General features: G+C 40.9%; 1 protein-coding gene across 3 annotated transcripts; it reads right to left on the bottom strand.

Moving 5' to 3' along the window:
• Positions 1-1,643: 1,643 nt before the first annotated feature.
• aebp2 (AE binding protein 2) lies at positions 1,644-17,930 on the bottom strand. Of its 3 annotated transcripts, none has more exons than XM_028570158.1 (9): positions 17,162-17,930; positions 6,214-6,439; positions 5,591-5,698; positions 5,025-5,211; positions 4,325-4,429; positions 3,943-4,067; positions 2,949-3,016; positions 2,446-2,559; positions 1,644-2,143 (listed from the first exon to the last, which is right to left on the bottom strand). In XM_028570158.1, the coding sequence occupies exons 1-9, from the start codon at positions 17,683-17,685 to the stop codon at positions 2,131-2,133; spliced, it is 1,470 nt and encodes a 489-aa protein (XP_028425959.1). In that variant the 5' UTR covers positions 17,686-17,930; the 3' UTR covers positions 1,644-2,130. The 3 variants fall into 3 exon arrangements, with proteins under 3 accessions (XP_028425959.1, XP_028425960.1, XP_028425961.1); XM_028570159.1 differs by having other exon boundaries at positions 4,385-4,429; positions 17,162-17,913; XM_028570160.1 differs by lacking the exon at positions 4,325-4,429 and having other exon boundaries at positions 17,162-17,909.
• Between the last annotated feature and the right edge of the window lie 3,256 nt (positions 17,931-21,186).

Genomic DNA, 21,186 nt, shown 5'->3' with positions numbered 1-21,186 from the left:
TACAATTGTATAAGTACAGAGCTCAACACCGTTGGTTTGCAATATCAATCCAAATGTTATTTCGTCACAGGAGAAAGAGGTTGGGAATGAAGACGTCTGTTGCTTAACCCATGTACTGTATGTATATCACACCAAAATGTCTGTATCACATTACATGAGAAAAACCTATGGTCCGTAGTTTCAACATCATTTTCACAGAATGTACATTTATTATCATCTATACCAAAGCGAAGTCTCAGTAATTCTTTACAGGGATAAATGTTGTTCATTACTTTGAAATGTATTTCTTTCACTTTAGGAGAAATAGGGAGTGTTAGATAAATTGTTCTTAGTTTAGTGATTGAAACTTTATCAAATTGTTGTAGTATATTATTTTTATTATGCATTTTAGGGTAAAGATAATCAATAAAACAATTTTTAATAAAGTGGTTAGTGCATTTTTTATCCAGAATAGAGAACCCTTGAATTGATAGTGGGGCCAATTGTGGTTGTATCGGATAGTATGCCAAAATATTTCTTGTTAGAAGGACAAATCCTTGGGGTAGTGCTTTATGTAATTTAGTATATATATATACTGTATATATATAGTTTTTATATGTCAATGTTTTTTATACACAACATACATGCTACAACTATTCAGTGTGATATGACGTTACACCATTTACGCGTGTACTTAACGTTAAGCCATAGCGTGATGAAAAACAACATAATGATTACGATTATATAATTACGTTTGCAATATAAAACACTAGATTGTCCATAAAAAAAGTTGCCCAAGATGCATATTGACAAGATGTAAAAGATTTTAGGATTTATTAAAAAAAGCATAGACAAGGTTTAGTTTTTTACATAAACCTTTGAGGCAGGATTAATGGGGGTTTTTGCACAGCTTTTCTTTGACCTCAGGACAAACAATGTGTTATACAGTGAGGCAGGACCTATTTTATTTAATATTTTATTTTTATTGTACCCCTTATTGTTTGTGCATGCGTGTATATATATATATATATATATATATATATATATATATATATATATATATATATATATATATATATATATATATATATATATATATATATATATTTTTTTTTTTTTTTTTTTTTTTTTTTTTTTTTTAAACCCTCCCATGTTTAACTGGACCTACAGACAACCTGCCTGAATCCCATTGATATACTCAGTAGCACATGCTTGAATCAACCAGTTTGTTTTACATTGCAGGCTACTTATGACCACAATACAGTATTTCTTTTCATTTTTTAAAATAATTTTTTGGCATTTTCAGGCCTTTTTGACAGGACAGCTTAAGACAGGAAAGCGGAGAGTGAGGGGATGACATGCAGCAAAGGGCCACAGGTCGGAGTCAAACCCACGGCCGCGGCGGTAGGGACTGAGCCTTTGTACATGGGGCACATGCTCAACCAGGTGAGCTCCCCAGTGCCTCCACAATAGATATCTTATGGAAGAACAAAGTGGCCATACTTCATTTTAAGATGTGTTCTTATAATTTCAGTGTTAATGCATGTCCCCTGTAAACCAACACATACCTGATCCTGATTGTTGCTGTAAGAATAGTCTAGATCCACGACATCCATCTATTCCACTTCCACATCCAGACTAGTGTAAGAACCAAACACTCAGCCTAAGCGTAGGTTGGAAAAGTTTAATGACATCAAACCAGAGAAATGCCAGCTATATGCACATGACCAGTATCATCAGTTTTTAAAACATCTATTTAAAAACGTTTGGCAGAAAAAAAAACATCTATCTACAGTAAAAAAATTCAAAGTATAAAAATATATTACAAATCTCAAGTATTTACAAAGACAGCTTCTCTCTACACGTGTCTGTCTACAGTTACACTTCTGTCAGTTAGTTTTCAGTCTAGTCGTGTTACCTAAAACAAGCAACATCTCCCCCTTCATGCCCCCTGTAAACTCAGCACCTAATGCTGAAAACACTGGTGGCCGCAGACAGCCATGACAAATAAGTCAGCAAACTCCCAGCATCCTCTGGGAGACGGTGGAGGGGAGAAGAGGAACGTAGAGATGGAGACGAAGAGAAAAGGAGGCAATCTCCTCCTTGAGGTTAGATAAGCAGGAAGTGACAGTGGCGCTCCCCTGGAGGTGGTTAGAAGAACATCCTGTGGGGGGAGGTTAAGATATTTACTTTTGGTCACACAGACAAAGAAATTAAAGGCACTTTCATTTTGCAAGTCCTTGGATTGTTTTTGAAGGAAAAATTGTATTTTGAATGAGCCCTTCACAGGATGAAATATTTTCTTCTGGTGTTTTATTTTTACCAAGCGCGCACACACACACCTACACACACACACCCACACACCTACACACACACACACCCACACACCTACACACCTACACACACACACACACACACACCTACACACACACACACACACACACCTACACACACACACACACACACCTGTAGATGTTGGGGTCCAGGTGTATAGCTGTGTCTGTAGGCAGCTTGGACAGATGAACCACCTTGGTCTTCTGCTGCAGTCTGTCGCTCTCATTCACCCACACATCTGGCAGTCTGACACACAGTCAAGAATACAGTTACACTTATTGGATGGAAGCTCACATCTGCACTGTGGATCACAGTATCACACTTAATTAGATTTCTTCTCACATGTGACATATTGAGGTTTTCCTTTCAGCAAACAGTGGAAAACTGCATTTGACCTGCTCTTGCCTAGGTAGTGCTCTATGCAAAATCTGAATACAGAGTTGATCTTGAGTTGGGGGTAGATCTAATAAAAGCCACTCCCACCATCTCATCTCCATTAACCCTTTAAAAGCAGCAGCTTAATGAAACCAGAAGAGAGTCTAGTCCACTTTCTAGACGTAACTGGGAGGCAGAGCCGGGGGAGGAAGTGAAGACAGGGAGAGAGTGATTAGAGGAGATGAGAAAACAGGACTTACATGTCTTCAGGTGTCCAGTGCAACAAGACCTTCACTTTCCCAGAGTCCTCTTTCCTCCTGGCTATTACCTGAACATACCAAAATACACAGGCATGGAAATAAATTTCCATTAGACAGATTAAATTTCCGAGAATTGGATTTCTGTATGATTTCAAGTAGTCTCACATTGGCAGACCTATCTCCACAGCATGGTGGAGTAAGGTCTGGCTATACAACACATGCATTCTGGGATAGGAGAAAGAAAAAACGCTCTGGGTTGTTTGCATTTCTTTAAACCAATCACAACGATCTTGGGCGGTGCTAAGCTCCAGACGCAGCTACTGGCTCTGTTAAATAGTCTCAGGAAGGAACTGGTTTTGGTGCAACATTTGCACCTCGTAAAAGAAAACGCCACATCCAATATTAAATGTAGTTAACTGTTGACACACTACAGTAACGTGAGATATTTAAATTTGCTGATACATGGTTAAACCTCATTGGCTCTTACCAGTGTATCTCTGCCATGTGTACTTCATCCACAGCAATCCCACCAATCAGTCCCAAAACGTCCCAGTTAGAGAGGAAATGTCCTAAACATACACTACCGGTCAAAAGTTTGGGGTCACTTAGAAATGTCCATTCCACTCTATTCCAGACACAATACCTGCTGAGATCAGTTGCATTGTTTTTTTTTAATCAGGGCAGCAGTTTTCAGATTACATTATGTGCTTACATAATTGCAAAAGGGTTCTCCAATGTTTCAGCTGGTATTCTGTCTATAATGGAGTGGAATGGAAATGTCTAAGTGCCAAACTTTTGACCCGTAGTGTATTCTTATTAAATCTTTACAATCATTCCCTGAAAGAACCAAGCAGGCCTCTGTTGTTGCACCATCCAAATCTTCTTCAAAACTTTTTTTGGTGATGTTTTCCCAAAACCAACAGAGTTTTGCAATACGATGGCCATATGGCGGCGACTGTGTGTGTGTGTGTGTGTGTGTGTGTGTGTTTCCCACCGTGCTGTGGAAGACCACACTGTGTCCGTTGCCCAAGCTCTCGATGTGTGTTGCCAGGTTGAGGCAGATGGCTCGATGGCGGATGGCGTCCATGGTCTGAGCGTCAAAGAAGTCATGTGGTCGGGCTGGAAATAAAAAAATATTTTGAATAGTACAGACTTAAAAAATAAACAAAAATATAAACGAAATAAATATATGGATATAATAAAATGTGTGCGTGCAATTGAGTGACCCTATGACCATTTTGTCTATCACTTAAGTGTGCGTTTACATATGTGTTGAAGGAAATTGTGTTATTTACATAATCATTTCAGAATCTATTTGTATTGATTTTAATCAAAGACAATATTCTCTTATGATCAGGGTTACAATGGTTACATGCCACATAAGCACGACGTCCCCGGTTCAATTCCAGCCATGGGACCTTTGTTGCATGTCTTACCCCTCTCTCTCTCTCCCCCGTTTCCAGTCTGCTCTACACTGGCATCTGTTTAATGAAGGTGAAAATGCCAGAAAAATCATCTTAAAAAAAGTATGTTAATGTACAAGAACCTATTATAGAGGGCGAAGATCAACTTGCCCTGTACAGGAAATGTGTGTGTAACTAAGACTGTTATTGCGGGAGATGAGATCATCTCGTTACCAAATAAAGTTAGGTCAAAGCATAGAACTTTCACGCAGCAACAGTCAAAGTTTTCCTCAGCAACAGTTGTAACGAAGCACAATACAATCAGAGAGCTCCGTGTCCGATTATTGACCAATCAGAGCCTCCATCCCATCAGGAGGAGGGGCGTGACAAATTGTTGTCCTGCATTCTGAATCCAGAACCCTTTGTATTAAATGTCTGTCTGCAATCCAAAGAATAAAGCATTTTATACTTAAGAAGTTAGGTTCCTAAAAAGACTATACGTGGTTATTTATTAAATGTTATAGAAGGCTAAAGAAGAAAAACCACAAACATATGCCTTTATCTATAAAAATGGAACAATGTGAAAATGTATTGGATATGTGTGTGTGTGTGTGTGTGTGTGTGTGTGTGTGTGTGTGTCTGTCTGGTGTGTGTGTGTGTGTGTTGAACCTACGGAGGGAGCGTCTGTGTTTGTTCTTGAGTTTCCTCCTCTTGTTGAGGCCAGCCTTGGATGGAGACTCCTCCTTCAATTTGCCCTGACTGGACACTTTGGATGAACTCTGTGAGCTGAAGTGAGTGGGGACGTGACGGGCCAGCCCCCCCTGAGAGGCAAACGTGGCGTTGCAGCCTCCCACCACACACTGCAGGAACACAGATCATGTACAAGGTCAGGAGCTAACACGCTTTTATTTGTTATTTTAAAAACAAAAACAATCTCCGTCTTCACGCTCGTTTAAGCATCATTTCAGAACGACTCTTGCATTGCCAGACCCTCCTCCACAGCGCTGCGGCGGTACGACGATATAGACTACTTCAGAACTAATCACCGTCCATACTGGCGTGCCGGTGTAAACACGGTATAGGGTAGAGTCAGGCCAGTGTAAAGATTTCAAACCGGTTTGATGTGAAGTCAAACACAGGTCCGGATCTCAGTGGTTCACCACTGACTGCGTGCTGTAAAAAGGACCGTGGTGAGTACATAGAGTTCATTGTTTTTTTTCGGGAGGTGTGTGTTGTCACCTTGAATGGCTTGTCTCCACTGTGGGTCAGCATGTGTCTCTGCAGCCAGCTCTGACTGGTGGACGGTGTGTTGTACACCTTGCAGCCCTTCCACAGACACACAAACACCTGTGTGACACACAATAGACACACACACACACACAATAGACACACACACACACACACACACACACACACACACACACACACACACACAGTAGAAGTGGTGGTGAGGTTACTGTATTGGCCTGAATATAAGACCAAATAAAAAGCTCTTGAAGATACAAAATACTTTCAGACTAGTCCTGCTGGGACGACCATTACATGACAGAGGTCTATTGTTGCCAATGAATTTGACTGTATTTAAATTCAGTATAGGTGACCACAGAGCAGTGTAACACCACTCAGCTCAGTCAATAGACTGTCCTACTGCTGACCACGTTGGCTGTGATGATTGTCGTTTGCTGACTAAGAGGATAAGGAAGAAGAAGAGATTTTGCAGTTCTGACTGTTCATCTGTTTCATTGCGGAGAGAGATTTTCGTTTCACATGTAAACAGGGACATTTTAGACAGCTGAGCCTAAGCTAAATCAAACTAACTACATAAACACACCCTTGGCAGCTCCCCACACACACATACTAACCCCTCCTCTCTGTCCGTCCACATGTGTGGCTCTGATGTGTTCGGCCAGGTCGGGGCTGCTGAGAAACAGCAGCTGGCAGTGATCCCAGCAGCACGTGTAGCTCAGAGACTTGCCCCCTGCCGGTGCCGAGCCACTCCCCGCCACCGCGCTGTGACCGTTCAGCATCGCCGGGGTGGAGCGACCGCTGGACGCCGTGCTCTCCATGTCCATCAGGGTGCTGCCGATACTGGAGAACACACAAGACACACATATTAGAAAGAAGACATTAGAAAGACAATACTACAATTACTCAGTTCCCAATGGAGGTTTAGCAGTTTCAGCTAGAGAATAGCTTGAAGAGAGAGGGGTGGAGGGGGGGGGGGTGAGGGACGACATGCAGTAAAGGGCCGTGGGTCGAATTCAAACCCGGGACACTACCCAAGGACTCAGCCTACATGGGGCTCACAATCCACTGGGTAAGCTAGATGTACACTTAAGTGAACTGAAACCACTGGCTGCTAGAGGGGAAACATCTGGCTAAAAACTGGAAACTAACATGAATCTGGAAATTGTGGGCAATCTCAAAGGTCCATTGTGGCTCAGACTGTGTGCGATGTAAGCAGATCACAGCTTGCATAATGTGCTGCGTGCGTGTGTCGAGCCAGCTGACCATCTGCTCTGATCACTGTCCATACTGGCTCTCTGTAGGAGCCGTGTTCACACATCCTACAAGAGGACCGACACCTCTGAAACACGCACACATTCACTGTACTTCACATACACACACACACACACACACACACACACAGCTGCCACGCTGCTCTGTGTGGGAACAAAGCTTACAGTGAAGTCTTACAGCTGTCACCGCAGCAGGATTACCAAAAGTTAAAGGAGCAGCCAAGGGGGCATATTTTCTCTCTTTATGGCCACTGCTGAGTTCCTCTTCTCTGTGAGCCACTTTCACAGTTAAAACACTTTTCAAAAGGCCCCTATTGAAGCCTAAAGCAAAGACTGTATACGGTATATATCACGTTTTATTCGTTTTTCTTTAAATTTCAATGCGATTGCTCCTGAAAGGGATAAACACTGGTATGGCAACTCTATAGCAATAAATGCCATTTACTGTCACGTTTATCTCCTTTCTGAAGCCCCTGTATGTGGCTGTCTGATGAAACTGCCAAAGTGGACAGTATATTTTAGAATCCACCAATGGTTAAAAACCTTTCTTCCTGAGGTGTCTTCAACAAGACATTGGGCCAGATGTACTAACGTTTTTGCGCCCACTTCAGGCGCATTTATTTTGCAACGTGCGCATAAAAAAGCATGGCGAGGTATGTCCAAACAGGCTGCACTGTGGGGAAAGCGCAGACTGCCTGTCGCGGGAACTGAAAATGGCAAATTGCGCTTTTCCGTGTCATGCATATGCATTCATGGGAAGCATAAAGTACGCCTATGTATTCCGCAGTATGTACAAAAACCGCCCGTGAAAGCACACCTCTATTTTGCGGTGAAAATTCTCTGCCTCTTAAAAGCAGGTGTAAACCAGGAAGCGGGTTTCCCAGCTTATCCCTCCTGGTGAAATGGCGGCAGTAATCCGAGCAAGACGAAGACATAGGCCAAGGAGATGAGCTGAAAGGGTTTTTGCCCCAAGCAGCCATGCAATGCAAAGATGACATTGAATCTCCGACTCAGCGTTCACATTCCATTCCAGCGGTTTTTCCCCATTCAGAATGGTGTTGCTGCTGTCTCTCTCCATCATGCCTGCAGCAGTAGGCAGTATGGCAGCTTAATGATAAGTAAAGGTGCAGCAAGAGGCCGTAGATTCTAGTGATTTTAGAACAGCTAAGGGGCGTTTTTAGGCACGACGCAAAGCCGAGTGAAGTGTAAAATAAATTAATAAATGGCGATTAAGAAAAATGAACGCATTATGCTTGACCCTTAAATCGCATCGCGATTAATGCGTTAATGCTGACAGCCCTAGTTTAAACCTAACTTTTAAAGGGGGAAAGACTTAACTCATTAACTGGGAAAAGTTCTGTGCTGGTATGTTTTAGTTAGTTTGTTTATCCTGCTCACCTGCCTTGTCAAATGAATGAAAATTAGCGCATTGTAATTAGTTAACACCTAATTTACATATCAATGTGGAGTTTGTGATGACGTTATTAGAGAGAGAGAGAGAGAGAGTCTAATCTCCCGATCTGATTTAGATTTTTTAATTCAAGAAATATATTTGTTTGACAGGGAAGCTGTGTGCAAACAGGAATATAATGTGTGTGTGTGTGTATATATATATATATATATATATATATATATATATATATATATATATATATATATATATATATATATATATATATATATATATATATATATATGTGTGTGTGTCCCAAGAACAGATGTGTCCCAAGAACAGATTTCCCCTTCAACAAGAAAAAAGGATCTCCAGACTCATAATACAAAATTATACTTTGCACGCCGGTGTGCAGAAGTTAATATATTGAGATTCTAAGTGAATATTTTAAAGTTTCTCATTACTTTCAGATTCCTAGTCAATATTCTAAGTTACTATGTCAATTGAGATATTTTGAGATATTGAGTCAATATATTGAGATTGTAAGTCAATATTTTGAATATTCTCATTGCTTTGAGATTCTTAGTCAATATTCTGAGTTACTAAGTCAATATATTGAGATACTGAACCAATATGTTGAGTTACTAAGTCAATATATTACGATACTAAGCCAATATATTGAGATTAAGTCAATATTTTATAGTTTCTCATTACTTGATATTCTTTGTTTATATTCTGAGATACTGAGTCAATATATTGAGATACTAATTCAATATTTTGACCAGAGGTAGTGGTGACTTGAACTTATACTATATCTAAAATAATTTTGTAGACATAACAATGGATTTTGCCACTAAATGTTGGTGTCAGCGTGTTTTTTTTTTTTTTTCTTTCTACAATTTCACTTACCAAGGGATCCTTTAAAAAGGTGTAGCTACTTTACAGTTGATTATTACCTGATATTTAATCCGCTACAAACGAGTAGCGGAGCAGCTAGTAACGTTACGAGGCAGAGAGCCAGCCGTCAAGAGTCAAATTAACTTCATGCTTCATCCGCACAAAGCACACTTCTATCGCCACGAGTGACAGCTTTATTCGGCTCGTTTTCTGTGAACGATGTGGGGACGGGGTAATGTTAAAGCGTAGTTAGCATGCTAACGTTAGCTAACTAACACCGGCTGCCTGGCTTGCTGGTTCCGCGGTGCTTTCATGCTGTATCGCTTACAGAGAAGGAGCTGAACAGTGGGCTGGGTCTAACGTCAGCGGTCCGCTCTCCCGCTGCTGCTGGGTCTAACGTTAGTTAATGTATTTGTTTCAAATCGGTAAAGTAAAATCTGTAACATAAACGGAATGAGTGGCACATAATAACGTATATAATGCTTCATCCACACAAAGCACATTGCTATCACCACGAGTGACTTCTGTTTTCAGCTTGTTTTCTGTGAACGATGTGGCGAGGAGGTAACGTTAAGGTGGAGTTAGCAAGCTAACACCGGCTAGCTCGCCGTGCTTTCATGCTGCTTCGCTTTCGGAGAATGCGCTGAACAGCGGGTTGGGTCTAACGTTAGCGGCCCGCCGACCCGCTGCTCGGGATTGTGGGGTAAAATATGTATTTGTTTCAATTCGGTAACATTGATGAAATGAGTGGCGTTTTGTTTGAGTTTTAACTTGTCCAGTGGGGCAAGTAAATTTCTCTTCCACTTGTCCTACAAAAAATCCACTTGTCCCGGACAAGCCTTAATGTCGAGCCCTGTATGTATGTATGTATGTATGTATGTATGTATATATATATATATATATATATATATATATATATATATATATATATATATATATATATATAAAAAACAAAGGGCACTTTCTTTCGAGGAAGAAAAAGGGCAGATGCTCAAGCCCCTTTTGAGGTCTATGTGTGCACATGGCAGCTCCTGTGGACCTGATGCTGCTGCAGGAATGATTTCTCTCTGTAGTAACGAAAAACTGTCTATAACCGCATAACATTTAACCTTTGGTAAACAAAGGTTCATGAAGTAACTTTGTGATTAAATATGGTTCTTGAATGCACCGCTGGTGAACTGCCTGTAATCTCTTTTTTTTTTTTTAAAGATAGATTTTTTTTTAATGGTTCTTAATGAAAATAGTAGTTTTTTCAACTTTAATTCAAGTGCAGTATATTAAATACAATGACAGGAACATGGCTGGATTGCTTATCAAAAAGAAAAAAGTGCAGGGTTTCTGCTATATACATTTAGCAGCGGCGCACCACCATTACTAAATTGTTGCCCCCGCTCCTTAAGCATTTTATTAAAAAGGTCATAAAGTCGCAATTACTCGTCTCTGCAGAGCCGTCTGCTCCACTGAACTCAAGCAAACAGTTCCGCTCTCTCTCCCCTTTGATGGTGAGCAGCTGGAACAGTGACATGACGCCATCACTCCTGAAGTCATGGCAACCAGATAAACAGCGCAAGTATAGCGGCAGTTTCTCCTCAGGCAGAGTGACAAATGGAAGCGAAAGCCTCTGCGGCTGATTTACCATGAAAACCTTGTTTACGCAGGTACAACGAAATATGCCTAGCCTGACAAGCCAGCCCCACATCCAGATGTTGGGTCTGGGAACTCCCCATTGGCAGGGCTCAATCCGAGGGGCGGGATAAACGGTCTTTAAACTTTTGCCGTATCCGGTCGGTAAAATTCCGAACACATCTTCCTTTTTTAAGAAGGACTTCTGTGCCGTTCTTTGTTCTTTTCTCAAAGAAAAGCTGAACTCCGAGTCTTCCAGAAGACCGCTGTTCCCAGCAGCAGCAGCCATAAGCCCCGCCCACCAACTCTATACACGATGTGATTGGCCTGACCAGAGTTTGGATTTTCCAGCTCACAAGTCAACGGAGAGTGCCTAGACCTCCCTGGCTGCAAAATTATTTTGCTGCCGCTAGGATGAGTCTAGATTTCTAGGTTAAAATATGACCGCTATGGTAGCTTGGAAAATAGCGTCACAATGAGTCACTCTGGGAGTAGAGAATCCACCCTGCACTGTAGTTCACACTAGGGCTGGGACGATTCGTTGACGTAATCGATTACGGAAATGCGTCGACACAAACAATTTGCGTCGACCCATCACGCGTAGAAATCAAAAAAATAACATGGCTGCCTCCAGCAACAGCGCCTCATATACCATACCACCTATGTTGGTGATAGACAGGCCAAATCAACCAATCAGATCAACGAAGCATATGAAAATACAAGCACAAGCCCCTGCTGCTGCAGGCAAAGCATAGCTCGTTAGCTCAGCAAGCAAGCAACATGTCAGTAAAGGATATTTGCCGTTTGTGTAACGAGAATTTACGAATAAAAAGACACCATTTCAGGTTCCCGGTCCATATTCCAAAAGAAGGATCCAAGAGAAAAAAGCATTAGCGAGCGGCTAACAGAATTAGAGCTACCACTGTCTGAAGATACTGGTTAGCTGATTGGATAAACCATCTGTCTATCACCACCTATGTTGGTGGTAGACGCTTCTCGTTGCGTCACACCTAAACCCGCCTCAAAACGAACGCTGATTGATCCAAATTTTCTCTATCTCAAGATGCCAGACTGATCTGCGAGTAGAAAACTGGAGCTCACGAGATCAGGACGGTCTCACGAGGCTACTTTTCCTCTTAACGCCAACGACAGCGTGGTAGTCTGTAGACTTTGTAAAATGATCCCTGAGTCAGGAGAACACCGTAAGTTCTGCTCACCTTTTTGCTCTGCTCCCTTTCCCTCCCAAGTAGAGTTTAGATTCTCTGCCCGGGCCTCAACTTGACCCACGGGCCGGGTCGGGCTGCTATGTCCCACCACTATCCTCGGGCCGGGCCACACAAGGCCCTGGATCAAGCATTTTTTTTTTTTTAATCATTACTTTATTTATTAAAAATAAAATCCTGTCTCCCCCATCTGTAGCAACCAGGCCAGAATGTTTCAGATAGCTCATCAGTCCTTTATAACGTCAATTACTTTTTTACTGTAACATTAAAAGGAAGAAGAGCCTGGATGTTAAACAAGAGCATATTCATTATTTGACCTACTACGGTTAAAAAACAAAACAAATACAGGCTAGTCTTTTTGCACTTGCTCTGTTTACTTTAAGTTTTTATTTTGTATTCCTCCTGAAGGTGATTTTATTTTGTGGTTGGATTGATAGCCTATCTGGCTTCAGGTTGTGCTAAAAATTAATTTTACTTGAACAGTGCAGTGTTGATTTAAACCTTATTGAAAGTTGTTTTGTGTAAATTGTTAATGGGAAAATAATCGTTAATTGAAAATAACTCTCTCTCTCTCTCTCTCATAATTCTTCATGTACATGTGTTGCATCCGGCGCGTTGGTATACGCAGAGTCAGCAATGGCCTAACTTTGGCAAGGCAGAAAACATGGGCTTATAAAACATGTTCAACTGTTTTGTTTGGCCCTCATTTTGGACACCTAGTGTAGTCCATTGGTGTGTGTCTGTCATCAAAATCACCAATCAGCGCCCCCCATGCAAAAGTAATTTATTGAAATATATTGATCCCAGTGGGAGTCAAAAGGAGGAGGCTGGTGCTTCCAGAGCTCCAGAGACGGGCGTAAGCAGCTCTATCTCTGGAGTTATATAATGCTTATGAGAAACTATGGCAAATAAAGCAAACTGTTGCTAAAAAGGAACTACGCTGCATTGTGTTAGGTAATGTTACAGTTGACAACTTTTTGCAGTGGTTCATTAACCACCAATCTGCGGTGATACGTAGCTTCTTCACCGCGGTACAGAAACATCTATACCGTCACAGCCCCACATGCCTCTCTGTGTTTTTCACTGGTAAGCTTTACATGGATGGCAGCCTAGTTTTCAGGCACAATGACTCAACAGCTGATAGCACGCCCATCTGAATAAGGCTTTGCGCATCATGCTTTGATATGCTGTGGTATTTCCAAAACTCGAGGGGAGAAACCTGATTAGAAACATTTCCTCCAGACATTCAGCATCTTACCCTTTCATCAACATTTGCAGCAACTGCTACTGATGCTTGAAATGAGATAACACTGACTCATGTTTTTTCAATGTTTGCCGATAGACAAATAGATGACCTTTGCAAAATATTGAAATCAACAGGGAGCTGGAGAATACTACTGGACAATAGAGCTTTTTCACAGCAGACATGTTGACATGTCATAGTAGGAAAAGCACAGGTGTATTCAAACCCATTACTGATGGCTGCATTCCACTTAGGAGAGGTCCTGGTATTGTGCATGCTGACTCACTGAAATAACTTACTGGGACACTTGATGTAACTGAGCCATCGTTAAGGTTATCAGTTTCAGCTGTGCTTTTCCTAATATGACAAGTCAACATGTCTTCTGTGAAAAAGGCAAGGGGGTAAGCTTTGCTTCAGAACTCAAACCTCCTATGGCGCCATTTTGATGCTACAAAACGATCACCTCCCGTTAACATTCCACTGACTAGTATTCATTTTGACGTCACTTTGACAGTGAATAACTTTACATCTGAAGCGTTTCAAGACTATTTTTTCATTGTTCATTTCTAAAGAAACACGACAATGTGTAAAAAGCTCCATTACCTTGTATCTGACGTTTTGGCTCTATAGCAGACGTTTTTGTAAAAATAGGCTAACGATTGTGTAGTAGAGGAATTACCGTATAGTACAGGAGAAACTTGCAGGCAGTTTCAACTTACATTAGCTGTTTAAGTTTAATTACTAATGTTAACTAGCATGTTAGTGATCAATAATTAGCCTGTGTCTACGTTATCTCCTTACATATACCTACACTCTCCGTCTCTGTAAGATTGGGGATGATTGAGATTTCTCTCTGCACAGCTACCAGAAGACTTCACACTTTCAGACACGTTGCTCACGTCACATCTATGTTGTCTCTCCCAGTTGGAGGCTGCTCAGTAACGCTCAGCGCTCACCGGAAAAGTGCTTCTAATAGCCTTCACTGGTCTCCGTCCAGAGCAACGGCATCTGTCTATGGAAAAAGGTCTATAGTTTAACTTTCCTGTAATCAAAGTGAAAATGGAACTATGGAGCTTCCAGTGATCCGAAGCAGCCATGGAAACACCGTACAGTCAGTCATACAGCACCTTACAAGCAGCCATGTAGGTGTGCACAGTACAGGTTTCACAACAGTGGTAGTTTAGTCATTTCCCACCTTGTTGGCATGACTGATCATGTACTGAGCGTGGTTAGATGATATCTGGTGAAGGTTCAGGATTTAACCCACAGTATCACAGCTACTCTGAATGATTCACAGTTTCAAACGGTCACAGAATCCTTGAGGGGGAAGTTTACTTTCTACCGAATCAAGAAAGGTTTAAAGTTTAGAATAAGGGGGATGTGGGGACATAGGGATTTCAAACAACACCCAGAGCCCTTTTCACATCCAGGGCCTATTACTTTGAATAACCAGATTAAAGTAATGACACAATTAAAGCACGCACAGATTCAATTCATTGGATTGGGATCTGTGCCGACATTGACCTTATTAATTAAATTACAGTTTACTGTTCTGCTCGGTTCATTTGCTACAGTGAAGTAGGTGTGAATGTTGGATTCAGAAAGCTACAGAAATGGCTCAGACATTTAGCACCTTGGTAGCCGACTGGTTACAGCCACAATGTTGCAGGTTTGACTCCAGCTGGAGACCTTTGTTGCACCCCGCACTCTTGTTTCCCGTCTGCCTCTTTACTGACAACTATGCCAAAAAAAAAAAAAAAAAAAAAAAAAAAAAAAAAAACTATTCCACCCTCTGATGAGCAGTTCTGATGGACTATATGGCAGCTTCAAGGAGGCAGTAAACTTCCTATCGACGTGCCTGCATGGCTCGACAGTGCCAGCCTCTCAATCGCATTTGTGATTAAAAATAGATGTGTGAACTGTAAAATGTATTGAGGAGCATGTATGGGAATAATGTCCTTTTTAATGACTGCCGGAGGGGGACCTTACAGATGTTTTATGTTGTTGTGCGTTATTCTGTCGATTGCTAGAGCAGGCGATGAAAAGGAAAATGTCTCCGTTAACAGACCAAGACAAATCTTATCTTACATTTTTATGCGAGGCTATAGGATAACTATATAAGCTTGTGGGTCTGTTCCAAATAAATGTCTATAGGTTAACACAGAGAGGCTGTGACTGTGGTCAAAGGGAAATAGTTGTCCGTCTAATAAAAACGAATAGGCACAGCCAAAGGCTTCATTTATGTGGCACTTACTAGACAGCACTGATTCAATCCATTGGATTGGTATCTATGGACATCTTTGGACAACTCTGTACTACTTTGGTTCTTGAGGAGCACACAGAGAGACAGAAACATGATACATGACTCTGAATGGGGGGGTGGGGGAGGGGGAATAACAGCATTTTGATGTAGTAGATTTGACACTACTAGGTTATGACTGGGATGACTGTGCACAAGTGTATTTTATGTATTTATTTGTGTATTTATGACTTTTAGTACTTATATATTCAGGTATGGCACAGCAAATGTCGTACACAAGCTTGGGCAATGACAAATCTATTCTTCTATTTGTAATGGTAACTGATGAAAGGCATCAGCCATAAGAAAATAGTTGATTTTAGGACATAAAGATGAAAATGAGCTGCACAATTACACATCCTGTCTTGACTAATGGAAAAACAATACAACACAAAAATGCCAGTTTATATTTTTGGAATAAAATACAGTTCAATCACTCATTTTGACCACGATTTGTATTATGTTATCTTTTAGCCACCCGAAATTCAAGTGCTCAGTAAACTTAGAAATTCAGCAGACACTTCTAGGCAACTGTGTTTACTGAGTTGTTTTTTAAAGATAAACTAGATTTCTTTTGGCGTATTGTTGCAATGAACCGTGGTGACAGTTGACCCCCAAAATGGTGTTTTCAGCAATGTTTTGTGAAACTAAAGAGCAACAATCATGCAATTAGATGACTGTTAATTTGCTACTTTAATCCCCCAAAAAAGAGAGCATACCATTATTTCAATAGATATAGATTACTTTTACTAATTATTATTGTTACTATTACTTAACTATTCACTACCATGCATCTATTTAACTGAATTTTCTTATACATATGAAATTATACGATACTGCTATGTTTTACGATTCTTTAAGTAGAAGTGTTAAGTAATTGAAAGGATTACTGTTTGAAAGCTTGATCGCCAACAACGGAGGAACAACGCTGGAGAGCTGCATCTCCCAAAGTTGCTTGGAGGTTGCTCCCGCCGACCACCCGGTGGGAGCTGGAACAAGTTAAGGAGAAAGGGACGCCTATCGTGGTCAGATGACGCTGTTGCCCCCGCGACACACAGCGGGTGAATGAAGACAAGTGTATGAATGGATAGCTGCGAGCTGATAAATGCACAAATGCATTTTGCCATATGTTGTTGTAAAATGACCCTTTAAAAAAAAAAAAAAAAAAAAAAAAAAAAAAAGGAGTTCAGAGTGACTGTTGATAATCAAATGGAAACACCTCCGAGAACGTTCCTGTTAGGTTACGATAACGTTCCAGAACCTACAATCTTGCGATTCGCGGAACATTGCCGAAACGTTTAAACCTAAAACGGATGTTCTAAATCCGTTTAAAAAAAAAACTTTAATGAATAACCGTAGGGGGACGTTTGTTTTAACACGCAGCGAACCTTTTCAAACCCTTCAGCTAACGTTTACCGAACCAAAAACTGTTTGCCGGGTTGCCCGACGGAGGCGAAATAATTTACCCTATAAACAAAATCGTTATTAGCTAACAGTTAAAAACGTTGAACTTAGCATCGTGTTGTGAGCTCACATCACATAGGTTGTTCTAGAAATCAGCGTAGGCCTCTTCATACTGCTTAACGTTAACGATACTAGCTACTTCAACAGACCTGTCTTCTGAATCCATCCGACTGAGCGGCTCTCCATTCGACGGGGTCAGTTCCACGCTGGCCGGTCTCTTGGTGCCGTGCTCGGCTTTCTCCGCGGTCTTTGTGCGCTCGGCAGGCGGCGAGGAGGACACGTTCTCCCCCTCTCTTTGTTCTTGTTTCAGCACCCGGGAGCCCTCTTGTGCGGAATCAGTGCCACTCGCCAAACTCCCCTGTGCGGGACTTTTCACCGGTTCAGAGAGTTTACTGCTGGGTTCCCCGTCGTCGTTGTTGGTCTTTTCGGTCGGTAACACGGTTTCTTTGTCGGCGTCGGGAACACGAAGCAGGTTGTCCCCGTCCTCCACCGCCGCACCATGACCACTGTTCACGTCCATTCCTGCTCTGTTCTCGTTGTTGTCGCCCGGTTCCTGTTTGGGGTCCGGCACGGCCTGTCCCTCCTTGCCGGTTTCTGCAGCTTCTCCGGTTCCGTTTTGATCCGACGTCGGCTGAGAATCTTGTTCGGCCCCTTCGCTCGTTATATGAGCCATTTTCGAACAGCACGAAAAGCTATTTTTGTGATGTTCCACTCGAAAAGTTGCCCTCAGGCTGCCCTTCTTCCTCCACTCACTCTCCGCTTCAAGCGTAAAACACAGCAGGGGGTTTGCGTGACGTCGGGGCCCCGCATGGTCAAAGCTTGTCTATTGAGAAAGATGTCTCTTTCAAACACGCATCCAGCAATAACTTTGTGAATGCCGTTGAATAAATTGTATCTCCAAACAGCAGTGCGGAAAAAAAGTTGAATTGAATAGGTTTAGGCACTGCCAGTGTTCAATTCTACTTTTTTTCACAGGCATATAGCAATTAAATTATGGCTTTTTTGCACTGACTAACAGAAAAAGACCACACTCTGGCGTGGCAGTAGGCTACATATGTAGGCTTACACAATTATAAATATTTCCAAATCAATATTTTTAAAATTGAACTAATTAAGATAAAGTTAAAAGCAATACTGATTTAGCAAGTCTAATAAGCGTTCCTTTGAATGAATTAAGCTTAACTTATGTAGCTAAAACCCAAAGTTTGTCTTTCATATTCAGTACTTTTGACCTTGATGGAATGTCTAATCTGATAAATAAAAAAATATGATGGAAACAATGATGTATTTATTTTTTAAAGGTGGGTAAAGGAGAGGAGCAGACTGAACTTTCTTTTAACAACGACGGAGTCACCTTCGTAAACATAGACGATCTTCGGCATTGTGGCCTCTCAGCTCCACGTGTTCCGACAAACAGAAAAATGATCCAACTCCAAAAGTGCTGAAAAGGCACGTTCTTATCTCAGCAAGGTGCATATTCCTGCAGGCACCATCACTCTTGGGCTGTCCGCCTTCATGATTGTATCGCAGCCGTTCTTGTCTTAAGCTACAGCTAACTCCACTCTGTCTCTGGATACTCGTACGGATCTTAGTCGCCGACTTGTTGCATTGACATTAAGGCCTGCTTCTGTACGGCCTGTGCTAATATTATACAGTCTATGGCTGAGATCGAGAAAAAGTAGCCTACTCTTGAAATATCAAATTTCCGGTATATAAGGCTACATATTGGTCCACATCTCATAGCCTACTGGATATTGATTAACTAAATATAGTAAGATAGTAGAATAATTATTTATTTAAAAAAAAAAAAACATCTCAAGCTCCACTTACTATTTTTTTTCCAGTGCTTTCAACCATATCACCTGGTCTTCATCAGCAGAGGGCCCAGTTGTCGTGCAGATGGATATAGTGGAATACTCATAATTTGATACACAGCGCTTTTGTATGTACTAAAAATTAAGCAAGGACTTCTTGACTTTGAAAATAGTTTGCAAAAAAAAATACTCAACTCAAGCTCCACTTACTAGCTTTTTCCAGAGATTTCAACTAGAAGTTAAACAATTTACAAATAATTGGTTAGTCATGAACAGGAAATTAACAATTTTGGTAAAATAATTGTTTCATGTTGAGTTACTTTAAGCCATTTGACACATTCTTCATTCTAATCATCTTGTTTTAGTATTTTGTTTGTGCAATGTACTGGATAAGTAAAAGGAGCAGTGGTTGCACTCGACCCATTTTTTCATGACTCAATGCTGAATCCTGTGACAAATATGAATATCACACACCGACATCAATCTCACACCATGTTCCCTTTTTGAACCTGATGTCAACTATGAAACAATGGATCACCTGAAGAACTTTTATTTGTCACAACAGAAGATGAGTGTAAACATTAGGAACCAGTTTATAAGGCAATGTGCTACCAGCCATCTCTCACCATCTGCTCTGAAAGGTAAAATCCATATGTTTACCTCTTTAATATTAGTCTTTTGCATCTGGTTTAAGAGCGGGATCCCATCATTACAGGACCTCTATGCAGATTATATGTATAGTTTGAGCAACTGGTTAACAAATGTAGTTCCCCTAGGTCTCATTTTTATAGATTTCAGCATTTGTGGAATTTTGTTATTGTTTTTTATTTATTTGACAGGGACAATTCACAGCTCTTTAGTAGTTCCAGAGTTAGCTGTCAGCTAATTATGAGGAATTAGCCTCACACTCTGAATGTTTCCCTTTATATACCCCCACATCTCTGTTAGATTCTATTTTCAAGTTCAGGACAGACCTAAAGCAGATTCTAGGTAGGAGATGCAACATTCTCAATTTACATTATTTGACAACTTTAGATTACCTTAAAAAGTAATGGCAACGGCACTTATTTGCATGGGAAACAGACATTTACATTTCAAATGTGAAATCAAAACAAAAATGAAAAAGTGATCTAGGCCTACTAGCAAAACGTGTAAACAGAGCTGTGTAACATTGCTACTCAAACTGCCCTCTGGTACAAGTAATAGATTGATTGATTGATTGGTTAGTAGCATTGTAAAATTGTAATTAAATGAAGGTTAGTATGTAAGTATAACAAATTCCTGATGTAATTTGGCAGAAAATTATTTGAAGAATTCACTCATCATCCATTTGTCAACGGCATGTGTTCAATTTAAGATAGTACACCTACTTTATTGGTTGAAGGTTAGGTTGTCTAGAATTAAACTTAATTTTGATCATACATGTGATAGATGCAGGCAAGCTCCTGTAAGTCTATTACGTATGTTTTGGACATGCCCAAGACTAAATCATCAGTCTATTTTCGATACTTTCTCTAAAATGTTAGAGGAGCCAACGGAACAATCCCCTTGTATTGCTCTATTTGGTATTGCGCTACAGGGTGTGCATCTAAGTAATTTGTGAACCATCCTGTGTAATTATAGCCACTGTCCCAGCAATAGAAGAGTGGTTTTAACGCACCATTGTTCTTTTGTTTTCGATCCATGCACCATGTGTTCGTCGTTTCAAAATTATATTTCAACTCAAAAATAGCTATAGAAAGTCATATTCAGTCAACAGCTAACATCACATACTCCAGTCCAGCTGTACACCACAATAACTAATATGTTTTGTAGCTCTTACATCTGTCATTGTACAGTAGAGAGAGAGAAATAAGGCTTCGCAGTGATTACGTTCTAAAGTATAAATAGGCCTATATAACCATCAAACACTTAGTCTTGAAGTCTTGAAAAAGTAGCTATTGTTCTTTATATATAAACAAAAACTGCTAGTTTGGCTCCTACAGCCTGGCCTTTTGCACTCTTGTTAGCCAGGCGACTTGGGCTAGCCACACACTAGCCACAAAGTGGCGTGAAGTGCTGGGATCAGGCGCCTGGTTGTTCTCACCAGATATGCATTTCTCTGTGCCGTCTGTGTCACAAATTTGTCTCCACTTTACAGAATGGATTTTTCTCATCAAGGGTAATTGTATAAACTTATGAAGTTGTAATGTAACGTGTTGACAACATGACAACTATACATTTTTAACTATGCGTTGTTGTGTTCCGGTGTTTGATCACCTATCTGACATGACACATTCGCTCGCGAACATTACAGTGCAAAGAGTTAAAAGGTGAGCGTCATGCGGAGACGACAGTTACGTTTAGGCACCAAAATGACT

Source organism: Perca flavescens, chromosome 23, assembly GCF_004354835.1.
Source record: "Perca flavescens isolate YP-PL-M2 chromosome 23, PFLA_1.0, whole genome shotgun sequence".
In the NCBI taxonomy this organism is placed as follows: domain Eukaryota; kingdom Metazoa; phylum Chordata; class Actinopteri; order Perciformes; family Percidae; genus Perca; species Perca flavescens.
This window is presented reverse-complemented; position numbering and strand designations above follow the sequence as displayed.

What these genes read in the sequence shown, in the direction of transcription:
- aebp2 (XM_028570158.1), bottom strand. Translation starts at nt 17,685, where the DNA reads ATGGCTCATATAACGAGCGAAGGGGCCGAACAAGATTCTCAGCCGACG. An exon ending in GTGGAGACAAGCCATTCAAG is followed by an intron (nt 5,212 to 5,590) that starts GTGACAACACAC and finishes GTGTTCCTGCAG; the next exon opens with TGTGTGGTGGGAGGCTGCAA. An exon ending in CACTGGACACCTGAAGACAT is followed by an intron (nt 2,560 to 2,948) that starts GTAAGTCCTGTT and finishes ACTGTGTGTCAG; the next exon opens with ACTGCCAGATGTGTGGGTGA.